At 37.1% G+C, this 14,681-nt stretch overlaps 1 protein-coding gene across 1 annotated transcript in view; it reads right to left on the bottom strand.

Annotated features, from left to right (window-relative positions):
- The window catches only part of OPRM1 (opioid receptor mu 1), a 75,063-nt gene extending 60,760 nt beyond the window's left edge, over window positions 1-14,303 (bottom strand). Inside the window, exon 1 of the mRNA XM_004600783.2 lies at window positions 13,812-14,303. Within this exon, the coding sequence (XP_004600840.1) occupies window positions 13,812-14,104 (293 nt within the window). The 5' untranslated portion in view covers window positions 14,105-14,303. The remainder of the gene's footprint in view (window positions 1-13,811) is intronic.
- Window positions 14,304-14,681: the final 378 nt, after the last annotated feature.

Below are 14,681 nucleotides of genomic sequence, written 5' to 3'. Positions count from 1 at the left end.
CTGGAATTTATATCCAACTCCCACTTAGATTCTGGAAGCTAGAATTCTCCAGATAGATGATAGATCATCTAGATAAAGTTCTTCTTTTGTTAAACATTTTTATTTAAAAAAGGAAACTGGTTTAGGGGCTGAAGCGATAGCACAGTGGGTAGGGCATTTGCCTTGCATGCAGCCAACCCGGGTTTGATTCTCAGCATCCCATATGGTCCCGTGAGCACCACCAGGGGTGATTCCTGAGTTCAGAGCCAGGAGTAACCCCTGAGCATCCCTGGGTGTGACCCAAAAAGAAAAAAATATTGTTTACAATGCTGTTAATAATAGTTTCTCATGGACATAATTCCAACATTACACCCATAATCAGGGTCCTTGTCTCCCTGTCCAAGGAACCCAGCTCCCCTCTGTCTCACCCTTGTCCCCAACTAAGTTGTGTGGGTCTATTTTCCCCATTATGTTCCTCAATTAAAGCTTTTCTTAACCTAGCTGTCTTTGAAAGCTTATACCACCCGACTAATCTAAACCATTCCCATATGTACCAGGAACGTTTCTCTGGATTATAGAGATAGCACAGCAGGTAGGGTGCTTGCTTTGCATACAGTTGATCCAAGTCCAATCTCTGGCACCACATATGGTCACCTGACCACGACTCAAAATACTGCTGGGTATGGCTCCAAAACAAAGCAAAACAACAAAAAAAGGAAAGAAGGGTTTCTCAGGATATGTGATCAAAGAGACAGAGATATTGAGATAGATGGGGGCTTAATTAAATATGTGGAGTTAGGTGGGGAGAAGATTTCAGAGAACCTTTTGCAAATCACTGAGCAAACCAATGTAAAGAAATCAAGGCATTACAATTGCCAGAGAAGACCTTGACCAAGCTTAGTGGTTCTTTTTATCAAGAAAGTAAGTTTTGGATCTAAGACACAATGAATGGGATTCCCTCAACTCTCCCCCCACTCTGCTGCAGCCCCCTAAACTGATGCTTGAGAACTGTTGGGAATAATTTTTACTTTTAATTTTTAAAAGTAATAATTTTTACTTTTAATTTAATTTTTATTTTTAGGATACAAGTTAAATAAAATCATGTCCAAACAGGGAACTATTTTGCTTGAAAGAACCTAGGAGAGGTTGAATAAAATAAGGCTATTAATCACCTTTGGGTTGGGTGCAAAGAGCTTTGAGGGAAGCTTTCATATTTTCTAGAGAGGTTAGTATGAAATTTGCAGATGAAAATTTCAATTTTTCTGGAAAGCTTCATTTGATTGAAAATGGAAATTTCTGTGAGGAAGCCCAGAAAATTGCACTAATTTAAGATAACCATGAAGCATACTCAACAGAAAAAAACATTCAGGAGCTATATTTTCTAAACATTCCACAATTACAGCCCAAGTTGGTAATGACTATTGTAGATTGAGTCAGAAGAGAGTGAAGGTTTAAAAATGGGGCTTGTAGTAAGGGAAAATCCTCATGCTCACTTTTTGAATCCAACATCAACATTAATTTCAGAAAAACATTGTCCTTTGACATCATAATTTAAGACTACTCTTCTTCTAAGCTTCAAATTTATTTACTGTCTTCAGATGCTAAAAACTTTTTAAGTTGTGACTAAGCTATTTTTATAAAATTCTTTGTTTCCATCAATATAATAACCTTAAACATATTTTCCAAAGAAGGCTAACAACTCTTCTTTCATAACCACTGCAAAAATATATAATTTATTTAGTATATTCTGCATCAGGTTTGACAAACAGCTGCTTGGAACTCAAAAAGTTTTTAAAAACAATTAAATTTTTTCTTAATTTTGTTTTTTAAAAAACAAAAGAAAATTTTATTTCAACCTTAATCTGTGTGTGTAAACACAAACTCTATCTTAATGTCTCTATAAAATATATAGAGAGATTAATTATATTTATATGTATATGTAATTAGTCTGATTGCTTTATAATATCAATCTGTAAAAATGGAGAAACTTGGTTACATATTTATGGAATAATAGTATACAGTATGTATAATTAAGAAAATTCAAGAAAATATCAGTATTTTTGGCTCAATAAACCATTTTATTAGTCTGATTGCTTTATATTATCAGTCTTTAATAATGGAGAAATTTGGTAACATGTTTATGGAATATTTGCAGCATGTAACCAAGAAAAGTCAAGTAAAGATTAGTAATATTTTATCCAATAAATAATTTAATTCTTAAAACAAAATAAAAATTGTACTTAGATATCTTATAACAGACTGATAATTGATTCCTATCAGTTCATTTTGCTTTCAAATAATTTCCTCTGAATATGATCCGTGATAATAAAAACACAAATTTTCCCTCATTCAATAAACTTACCTTACATCATATTTGCTTACTATTATTTATATATTTCTTATTGGGTGGTTGGGATCACAACCAGTATTCTCAGGACCTTCTCCTGGCTCTGTGCTCACACATCACTCCAGACAGTACTTGGGGGGTCCATACTAGGGATAGGACCAGGGTCCATCTTGTGCAAGGCAAGCACCCTGTCTATTGTACCATCACTCTGGCCCATTGTCATCATATTTAGTATGACTCATAACTAACTGAATTCTCCTTTAGCTATTTTTTAAATACATATACCCCCAAATAATATTGCCTATTCCATTGATCTTCCTTGTTGAAGGATTTTCTGGTGTCAAGCAAGCTTCCTTGCTAAAATTTATTGGTGATCCTAAATTCTAGCCTAGTGGATTTTTTAAGTCACTACCAGGCATGTTCAAAGAGCCAAAGATCTAGAGCTACTCTGACAGGGAGAAGTTCCCAGCTTTTAGGGGAAATAAGGTAACTCATGCCCTCCCCATTCAGCTCTAGTTCAGACCTTAGGTGTCTCCATTCTGATGTCCTTTTAGTGCCACGTTTTCTACATGTTGTTTGTGATTTTCACTGTTTAAAATAGCCCCTTGGGGGCCGGAGCGATAGCACAGCGGGTAGGGCGTTTGCCTTGCACGCGGCAGACCCGGGTTCGATCCCGGCATCCCATATGGTCCCCCAAGCACTGCCAGGAGCAATTCCTGAGCGCAAAGCCAGGACTAACCCCTGAGCATCGCTGGGTGTGACCCAAAAAGCAAAAATAAATAAATAAATAAATAATAAAAAAATAAAATAGCCCCTTGGTATAGCACTGAAGTGCTATTAAGTGTTCCCAAGTGTAAGAAGTCTTATTGGAGAAAGGAGGTGTGTTAGATCACCTCTGGGCAGGCATTCCTTTAGTGTTCGTGGCAGTGAATTCAATGGGAATGAATCACATTATCTATGAAATAATGTGCCTTTAACTAGAAACACAAAACAGAAAATTATATTGATGAGTTGATGAAAATACTCTATTGAGAGACTGACAGGAAGCCTAAGTGTGTGTTTTCCTTTGGTAATAAACTTTGGCTCTTTAATTCAGGGTTCATGGGGACTTACTGAATCATAGCTACCATGGAAATTTCACACCAAAATATAAGGAAAGTTCAGAGACTTTATGCCTCACAAGATCAAAATTTTATATATTTTTCGTTTGTTAATTTTTTGGAACCACATCTGGAAGTGATCAGGGGTAACTCCTGGTGATGCTCAGGGGCCATATGTCATGCAGGGAATCCGTTTGGGTTGGCTACGTGTAAGGCACATGACTCCCCCTCCATGCTACTATCACATGGTAGCTCTGTCACACCAACCTTCTCTGAAGCATCTTTACAAATCTAGTCCTACCACCCATTTGAACATCTCTTTATTGAGAGTCTTGGAAAGGCCCTTTCTTGGTACTTCTGCTGAGATAAGCTTATCAAGGGTCCTTGAAGAAACTCTTGTTTATTCACTTCTCTCTCGCTTCCATTTCTTTTCTCACACTCTCTTCTATCTCTGTCCAGAAAACGTCGAATCATTTTGTTTAGGTTCCTGTGTAGCAAACTGCTGATTGACTGCCTTTATTCTCCCCCACATCTGTGCTCCTGATAGCCCCTTACTTGGCACTTTTCTTTGGGGAACAATGGCTCATTATCCAGTTCAATCTTTTGCTCTAGCCTTGGGTAAATGAATCAAGACTTGCCTGTACCTTCCAACTTTGTTCATGATCTAAGTTTACAATTAAGGCACATGGAAGCTCTACACTTTTTCCTCCATGACAGAATCCAGGTGAATTCATTGAGTCTAAAGGACTAAAGTTGGAATTCACATATATTTTTATCTTTATATACATTTTATTTATTTTATATATATTTTTGATGGTTACTTTTTAACTATAGAAAGAATATCTGAAAAAATAGTAGAAAAGTCATTGAAGTTTCCGCAGACTATTTTAGTTGAAACTGTCTGAGGAATTCTGAGATTCGGGGTGTAATTCACATATTTTGCAGATGAAGTGAATGAGGCACAAATTAGTTTGAAGTAGATATCCTGAGTCAAGGCGAAGTTTTCTTTTTTTATATTATTTTATGAATTTATATATACACACAACTACATGTGTATAAAATGCATATATATACATATATACATATTTTCAAGTATGCAAGGCCTAAAGAAATGGTAGAAAAAAATTAGGCGGCCTGAAGCAAGAAATTATAGTAAAAAAGAGTACGTCTGAGAAGTTCATTATATGATGCTTTTATATATATATATATATTTCTTTTGTCTCTTTGTTCAGTTCATATTTAAAGACTCTTAAAATTGTCCCTTGCTTAGTTGTTTTAAGTACTCTTATGCTAAATATAAATCCTGTAATCAAAGAGAAGGTTGTTTTTCATCTTTATATTGCTTGTTGTAAAACATGGAAGGCCCTATTTACTTTGTATGTAAGAAGACCTCCCATCATTCTGAATTCAAGAATGACTCTCTACAGGAATATTTTCTACTCTCTATCAATAGGGCAGAATATACTAGGGGCTTTTCTGAATTTGAAGGCATGAAAACACAGAACAAAAGATTAGTTGTGTATTCTCTTGATACTTCTTATTAGCTACTTATTAAATTTTTTCTTAAACATTTCTAGTTCTTAAGAAAACCATTTAATGAATATGCTAAGGCTATATATGTTAGCTAGATTTCACTGAACCTATACATGAATTTTGTAGAGTCTGCGATAAGGATTTGTATAAAGATGAATCATTTTGGAAAGTGCTAGCACAGAACTGAAGTGAAGAGGTAAGTAGCAGAGTAAAACAGGAAAGGAGCAAAAGCATATTCTTGGGATGGTACAATGTAGACCAGATCTTCAAATATGCCTTGTGGTTAGCACTCCAGAGCTGAGTGGAAAGGAGACGGTCAGGGCTTCTTAAACACAGGTTGTCATTTCATCTGCCAAGCATAGTTTGAAGTGTCACACTGCATCACAAGTGAGTACTTGGTTAAAAAGGTAAAAATTATGTGTGCGAATGACAAATACCAAATTTACAGTGATTATTGTCTCTGATAATGAAGTATAATGCATGAGTTATAAATAATATATTTTGAGTTAATTTAATGTGCATTAATTTAATGTATAATATCAACAACAAGGTTTTAAAACTACGTTGAGTATATCTTAATTGTGAAAATATAATATCACTTCTCGGCCTTTTGGCTAAGATCAAGTGTTAATTGTGAAAATATGCTTGAAATTAAAAAAATTAAAATTATGTGTGAATGTTAAACACAGTGGTGATTATATATAAGAAGTATAATGGGAGAAGATAAGATATGCATATATGAAAAATCTAATATATATTTATATTCATACTTACATAAAATCTAAAAACTAGTTGTAGATTTGGAAGGTTGTCGAGATATAGAAGCACCAGGATAGCAGCAGGCAAGGAAAACAGGCAGATGAGATGAGGTGTTTCCAGATCGTAACTCCTCCAAGCTGTCTGCCTTCCTAATCACTGATGTTAAAGGTGAACTGGAGTGAGGGGTGGAATGACCAACATTTCTCTGTACTGCAGGAAAGTTGTGATTTTAAAATGTTGGCTGATACTGTCCCAGATATTCTATGGACGTGTCTTGGAGACAACACAGGAATGCCATGATAGTTGTGGAGTGGCCTGCAATCCCTACATATGATTCATGCAGAGGGGTTCTGATCTGTTTGTAGGTTGACTTTCAAGTTCTTGAAATAAGTATCAGCATCTAAAATCTAGCTTCTTTTTATATCCTACAAATGAGTGCAATCATTCTATGTTTGTCCCTCTCCTTCTCATTTCGCTCAGCATGATACTCTCCATGTACATCCTCTTATAGGCAAAGTTAATAACTTCATTTTTCCTAGTAGCTGCGTAAAAGTATCTACTGGGAAGTAGATACTTCCCAGTGTGCACATCTGTATAATATCCAGGTGGCCAGGGGAGCTCTTGGCTGCCCGGGTTTGAGGGTGGTCTCTGGCCACTCCCCCAGCCGGGGCGGCCCAGGCCATGGGACAGACGGAGGAAGAAATGATGGCCAAGCTGGTTGGTTGATCAGTTGCCGTTTATTCCATTCTCACCACGCACCTGTTTCATTCTCTCTGAGCCCCCCATTCTAGTCTCACACTGCCCCTCATTCCCATTTCCTCCGGTCTCTCCTGCTCATCTCTCCGTGCTCCATCTAGCAGCCAGGGCTCTCTCTGTCCATGTGCCTGCTCCTGTATTCTTCTTCCACATTCTTCTTCCTCTGTCCCCCTCACTAATCTCCCTGCGTTCCATCTAGTTGCCCTGCTCTCTCTCTCTCTCTCCCTCTCTCTCTCTCTCTCTCTCTCTCTCTCTCTCTCTCTCTCTCTCTCATCTCCCCAACCCTCTCGCACTGGGGGTTGAGTCTATATCCAGTCAGGTAGCAAAATTAACATAAGAAAGCCCTTCCTGACTGCCCATCAGGCTCAAGGGTGGAAACACCACCTAGGGGTGGGCATTCCTCTTCTCCTTAGTCCAATAACTTAATTAACATCTCAATATTAGTTATTTTTATGGACACAGTAAGAGATACATTGAGGCTTGTAGGGCAGCTTTCCTAGGAGCATCTTGCCACAGACTCAGACTACAATGCTCATGCCAGATTAATCATTCCTAACCCTAGCAGGGTCCGAATCTAGTTATTACTTTTTGGATCATCACAGAATTTGTCCATGACCAAGCTCTTAACTTATAGTTAAGCATTATGGCACTTTGGCCAGGCCCATCTTGATGCCAGAGTAGCACATAATTCACCACTTGCCCTGGGTCCATCCAGTCTCTCGTCGGGACCCTGCTTTTGGAGTGCTAGGAAGTAAGGGCAACTGAGGCTTAAGTTGAGAGAACAGATGCCCAGGAGGTAAATATTACTGAGAGTCAATTAATTCCCATGTTACAAAAGCATAGCATTTACTGTCTTCCTGTGCCCATACAAAAAGGATATTGCTCTGAATTAACTATGGGACTTAAGGAGAAGAGAAAAACAATATTTATGAGTCAACAGAATATGAAGAAAGAAGTTATAAATAAACACAGAGGAATGGGATCACTATGATGGGAGTAACCCAATAAACCTAAGCTCCCTGAGGCAAGGCAGAAAAGACAAACCAATGTTACCCTACATAGATGTACCACAGTTTCTTTACCATACTAGGCCACTAATACCGAAGGACAGTAGAAACAAGGACAGGAAAACTGGTACATGGTTGGAAGCTTGCTCCAAGTGGTGGTTGTTGTTGTGGTGGTGGTGGTGGTGTGTGTGGGGGGTGTACAATTAGGGTAGAGAAGTCCATGGTGACAGAGATAGCTGGAAATGATCACTCTGGATGAGAACTGAGTGCTGGAAATAGGTAAAGGGAAAAAGATGATAAGCTTCTGCAACCTGCATTTCAAATCATAATGACCAAAAGGAAAGAGAGAGAAGATAGTGAGAGAGAGAGACAGAGAGATAGAATAAGAGAGACAGAGAAAACCCAATCAAGTTCAACTTGTAACTGTATTTCACAATGATTCAATTAATAAAAACTAGTTTCAAGATCATTGTAAAGGATCATTATTTCAGGTAAATATATAGTAAATTCTGTGAGGCTTAAAGACAAGAAATTCTTTCAAAGTATTTTTTTTTTTTGCTTTTTGGGTCACACCCAATGATGCACAGGGGTTACTCCTGGCTCAGTGCTCAGGGGACCACATGGGATGCTGGGAATTGAACCTGTGTTGGCCACATGCAAGGCAAATGCCCTACCCGCTATGCTATCGCTCCAGCCCCCAAATTTTTATACAATGTAGTTTTGCTACTTACTAATGCATTTGAAAAAGATATGCTGTTCCATATTATTTAAGAAAATGAGCATGTATTTTCATATTACCTGAACAATTTCATTTCAACTAAAACTTAAAGTAATATGCTAGAATAAATAACATTTTCTACTTTGTATGATAAGAATTCCAAAGTATTAAAAATACCAAATTAAATATTATCAGTATTTATTTGAGTGATATTTTAAAGTATCAAAACTCAATTACTTTAGTGCTAGAAATATAGAAATCATATCTGGTTTGTATTCAAGGGATAAACATTTTTTGCAGGATGTTATCTGAATGTTATATATAAACTTTGTTATATATAACCATTAATAAAAATATTATTTATATTAAGAAAACATCCTGAAAGATTTGTTTATTATAATTTTAGCATGTGTTTTTCATTTTTGTAACATATTTGCTCCCTGACTTTAAGACATTACACAGTTTTACTCTGATCTAAAGTGGGATGCTAATGAGACATGTTAAAATTCTTGAAGGGTATTAGTAGTGACAGCTTTTGTTTGTTTTTATGCTGTCTTATTTGCTACATAGTTTTTATTTCTGAAACAATTATGGAAAATGATAAATTATATATATTAATTTACATTATTACTAATATATATAATATTTTAATGTACATCATGTTAATGTATACTATATAATGTATAATATACATAAGTTTTGAAAAATATATTAAAAGAGTATATCTTATTTGTGAAAATATGCTTAAAATTTAAAAATATTAAAATTATGTGTTAATGTTAGGCACAGTGGCGGGTGTCTCTGAGAAATATAATGGAATAAGATATACATATAAATGCAAAATATGTATGTGCATATATGATTTCATGATTATATATTTTGTTATAAAATCTGTATTATATATAGTATATACATGATACAGTATATTATATTTTTATATGAATACAAGTGTGTATCATATATATACACATGCATAAAATATATAACCTATATGTTAGATACATATAGTAATTATTCTATTAGGAAGAAACTTAATAACAGAGACACAGCTTACGATAGAGAGAAGAATATAAAAAAAAATCTTTGTGATCTCAGTATACACAGGAAAACTTGTTCCTATCAGAATTAGCACCCTTTGGGAAAATTCTTACAATTCTTATAATAGCAACTAAACCATTATATAATTATAAAAAGATTTTGCTTTCAAGTCTTCTTTTCCCCTTTGAAGTCATATACTAAGTAAGATATTTTATAGTTTGAACAAAAGAGAGAGTGGGGATTGGGAAGATAACTCAAACAAGCTTGAGCGAGATCTGGAGTTCCATACCTGCATCATATGCCCCCTCCACATTCCATTCCCCAAATGCTCCCAGTATCCTCTGGGATGTGTGTGGTGACTCCCATGTTCTACAAGTCTGGCCCCTACACCATTGGACCTGATCATGGAAACTTCAGGTTTACATTCTTTCCAACCAACATGGCAGGGCAGATTATCTCCAGCTCCCTGATCATCTCTAAGTATGACCCATATGAAATTAAATAAAAAGCAAAAATTATATATAGTTAATCTTTAAAAATAAACCATTCTGTTCTATGAACATTACTAGTGGCCGTATTTGGTAGTATATGTGTGTCTTTGTAAATGTGTGTGAATAGTTAGATATAGATGTCCAGAAATTAAACAGAGCATTCCTCTGTTCTTTGTTTCTCACTTCCTTAAATATACAACCAATTTAAGTTATATATATGTATATATGTATATATGTATATATATTTACATATATATATTGCACGGCAGAGCCTGGCAAGCTACCCATGGCATATTCGATATGCTAAAAACAGTAACAAGTCTCACTATGGAGACGTTACTGGTGCCCGCTTGAGAAAATTGATGAGCAACAGGATGACATTGACAGTAACAGTGACATATATATCAATATATATACTATTTCTGTTCCAATTATACATAGCTGCACATTTTGTAATTTAAACATGTCAAATACTTAATATGTAGAACAAACAGAGATTGCTAATATTTGTTTAACTTTCAGGACTACATGAACCAGAAATGTGACTCAAAGTTAGAACACATGCTTCCCTTTTATGAAGTCCTGGGTTTAACTCATGGCACTGTACCTACAATGAAATATAACCATAAATGCCTTGTAGTCAAAGAAAAATGACAATAATATCTTGCATGTTTTGCTACTCTTTCTTGATAACTAGTCATGCTGGTAGTTATGCAGCTTATCTTGATCTTAAAAACACAAGCAATGCCATTTGACACTCTTCTTTTGAACTTGTAAGGACTGTTTACATAGCCCTTGAAGATCTAACAATTTCAAATCCTGTACTGTTTCAGTGTCTTCTGAGACTATATTCATGACTACAAAGAGAAATGAGTTGTAAAAAGATATTTCATAAAATAAACAAACTTGGAATTACATGTCAGCTTTTATAGTTAATTCTATACTTCGGTCAAATGTTTCAAAAAATACAACATTCCTCGGGGCTATAATTTTATGTATTAATTTGCTTTCTTAAAATCTTATTTTAAATTATTGCATATATTATTTTGTAAATTATTCATCGCACTTTTTCAGTATCATTTTGATTTGATCACAAATGTATACTATTATCCTGCCAGAAGTATTTTTTCAGTAAAATCACTCCCACAAAGTTTCAGGTGATTAATACTTACACTGTTATCACTTAACATTTGGATAATCTTTAGACCAATGGTAGTATCTTTTTCCACCTCTATAATTTTGAGAACAACATTGTTTTTAAACCTTACCTAGTTAAATCATACTATTTATAACTTGTAATAATGTAGATGAAAGAGCAATGATGGCGGTGTTAGGAAATATGAACAGAAAATCATTAATCATGCCATCAGTATGACCAGTTATTTTGCTTTTGTTGTTGCTTTAGGTGTCTGAACCTTATGACACCTAATAATTAATGACATTCTAATAATTATTACCTTAATCTGGTTACAAAATCCCAAGAGCCTGATGATTCAGATGTATTTGTTGGATTTTAACTGAAATCAGGAAGTGAACTATAACCCAACACTTTAGTACATGCAGCTTTAGTTTCACCCTTTTGCAGAGCCAATGATTTCCCCAACCTGATTATTTCATAGTGAAAATATTGCCTGTAGACATTGCAGTTAAACATTTTCAGCTAAATAGTTACCACGCTTTAATTCTCAGATGTATTTCTCATGACTTCATCAGTTGCTGAACAATTTTCCTGTTTCACAATCATATTCCTAGAGCGTTATGGAATGAAATGCCAGATCTGCCACAGGTGAATGTGAACTTTCAAATCATTGTGGATGTCGTTGGAACTTTCAGTATAGAAAAGTAAAACATTATAGCATTATTTCAGTAAGATCCAGTGACTATCTTTCTCCCAGTCACCAGAGGTCAGAAGTCATGATATTAAAAAAAAAACACCCAAATAACAATTTATAAAATTTTGGAACAAGACCAATGTGCCCAGTTCACAATTGGTTGCTGTTCTACTGACTTTATCTTTAGAGAAAAGCATAAACTAGAGAGGAAGAAAATCAGGGAAGAAAATGTAAGGGAGAAACAGCAATGGAAATAAGATGTTATATTTTACTAGGATTTACCAGAGCATGTAGTGCAGTGGCAGAGCACATGGTCTTTAAGTATGAGGTACTTGGTTACATCCTTGGTTAACCCCAACCTCTAATGGAACAAAAAGCCCAAATTTATGGGCTCATTTGGTAACTCATCATTTTGTCTTTATTTTCCACAATTCAAAATGCAAATTCTAAGGTAGTTTATGACTCCTATTTTATAACTACTAACTAAATCTATTCTATAAATCTTATAGCTGAATGCATTCAATCCATAATTTACCACAATAAGTCACAAAATTATATATGCATGTCATACGACCTAAGAGAAATTCAGAACTACTAATCTAAAAAACTCCCCGTACTTAGAAAAACAATTCATTTTTTTGTTCCTCATTTTGCTCATCTTACCATGATCTCTAGGGTCTCTTCTAGCCCTAACAGTTTGTGATTTTATGGGCTTAGAAAAAATGAAGAATGACTTTCTTCCATATAATAGGCCTTTATTTATACTTTCTAAGATACTAAATGCAGAATATAGCTTGAGTTTTTTCTTTGTTATGAACCTTTGTATTACATAAAATGAAAAAATAACTTCTTCAATTTGATTTCCTTTCTGTATTTCCCCTTCTGTTGTTAACATTCTTCTCAATAGATGGTGCTCTTTTCTCAGAGACATTACTTTTCTTTTTCCTCATCAAAAGACCAGGAAAATTAGGTTTACTCCTTAACAATTATTAATTGAAGAAATAAGATACATAAATATAAATAATTCCAAGTAACTTGCAGCACCTCGAACATGAAAGCTAACAGAGAAAATGATTGTTAAGTGATGGAAGAGCTTCATAAACAGCTGCAATAGCTGCCAAATTGATGAAACACCTATTGTAACCAAACATAAAAGACCCATGTTTGTTACTACATATAACTCTTGTTAGAAGAAAACTCTAAGAATCACATGTATACCAAATATAAACTCAATATCTTATATTGACATGTAGGATTTGAACATACACACCCACAATAGAACATGTACATACATCTCAAGTAGCAGAGGTTGCCCACTCTACTAAATAAACCTGAAAATCTGGGTAAACAGAGGCATAGATACTCTTGAAATACGTTCACTCAAGATTCCACTCCCTCCTTCCCCCCTCAGAGCAATCAGGACAATTTCCAGAAGAATAGTTAATAATCCAGAATTATGCTGCTTTAGGGTCACTTCTCACTGGCTTCAACTTTTTAAGGCATTGAACAACTGTCCTGTTCTCCAACTCTCTGTATGGCTCCCTCCTTTCCCAACACACATCCCCATTTCAGGAACAGGAAGGGGGACATCCCTAGCAATCTGCAACTGCCAAAAGTCAAAAATTGGTCTAGGCAAATATCATGCTTGTCACAATAATGCAACACCGGGGATAATAGAGAAACTTTATCACCACACGTGGTCTTAGGAGGACTGGGTTAAGGTTAGTCTGAAAAGGCATGTGGAGGGGTAGGGTAGCAAAGTGCATCAACAAAGCAGGAAGAGAAAAGTTGAGGATTTTCTTGTTTTAAAAGAACCAAGAAGACTCAGTCCCCAATTAATAGAAACTACCTAGAATCTTTGACACTCATTCCTCTTTCCCTAGCTCTCCTGAAGGGACTGTGTCTCCTTATCAGTGCCCCTTATCACGACTGCTCTTGATATTGATTATTATCGTTATTACATATATTTTGCCAGTATTACATCTTTACCAAAACATCTTCTCTCTTCCTGAAATTTGTTTTCTTTCTTTATCAGTGTGTGTGTGTGTGTGTGTATGGGGGGAATTGGAATAGCAGCTTCTGCATGCAAAGAGCACCCCATCTATCCACCAAGACCCCAGTCCCTCCTGGACTGTCCATCCCCTCATCCTCTCACTGAACACCCTGCGGGGGACCAAAGGGACATCAGAAGACCCTTGACATCCTTATTAGTCGCTGGACTCTCTGCTCAGAGCCCTGGCGCCTTCCTTACCTGACAATCACAAACATGACCAGCAAGTTTCCGAAGAGACCCACCACGCACACGATGGAGTAGAGGGCCATGATGATGCTGGCGGTGATGATGGAGGGGCTGCCGGACGGGGGGCACAACCCATCGCTCCTTCCCAGCTCAGTGCTGTTCGGATCGCACGGGTCCGACCGGTTGCCATCTAAGTGGGAGAAGTTGACCCAGGCACTGGGACCGGGTGCTGGGGCGCAACTTGCAGCGCGGGCGAAGGGGTCGGTGCAGTTGCTGGCGTTCCCCGGGACGCTGCCGCTGTCCATGGTGCTGACGGCCCGCCGGCGGACGCCCGGAGACAGAAGGTAACTGCTAGCACTCGGACTTTTCAGGTTCCACGCGCCTCTGGCTCTGCCGCGTCCTCCTTCTGCAGCTGCGGCTCCTTAGAGAAACCAAGCCTGGCGGAGCCACAGAGGAGTGTCGGGAGAAGGGGGGAAGTGAACATCTGACATGGTCCTCTGCTGGGAGCCCCCTCCCACCCTAGTAGTAGGGAGGCGCGTCAGCTACCCCGCAGCTCCCGGGCGAGCGGGAGGACCGTGCGGCAGCCCAGGCTGCAGGGGAGGGAGAGGAGCAAAGCGGTGGATTTTGCGCAAAGAGAGGCAAACAGGACGTCTCCCTACTAGCTACTCCTCGGTTCCAGCACCCCCTAAGGAGGGGCAGACACAGGATGGGATTTGCATGGGTAGGAGTGAGAAGCGCAACAATTTCAGGCAGCAATCAAGCACAAGCAAGGGGCTGACATCACTCTAGTTTATCAGCGCCTTTTCCCTCTGTATAACGTGCCAGGAAAGACATTGGCGTGATGCAATTGTGACAATGCTTACAACCCAGACTCTTTTCATC

Source organism: Sorex araneus, chromosome 4, assembly GCF_027595985.1.
Source record: "Sorex araneus isolate mSorAra2 chromosome 4, mSorAra2.pri, whole genome shotgun sequence".
NCBI lineage: Eukaryota > Metazoa > Chordata > Mammalia > Eulipotyphla > Soricidae > Sorex > Sorex araneus.
This window is presented reverse-complemented; position numbering and strand designations above follow the sequence as displayed.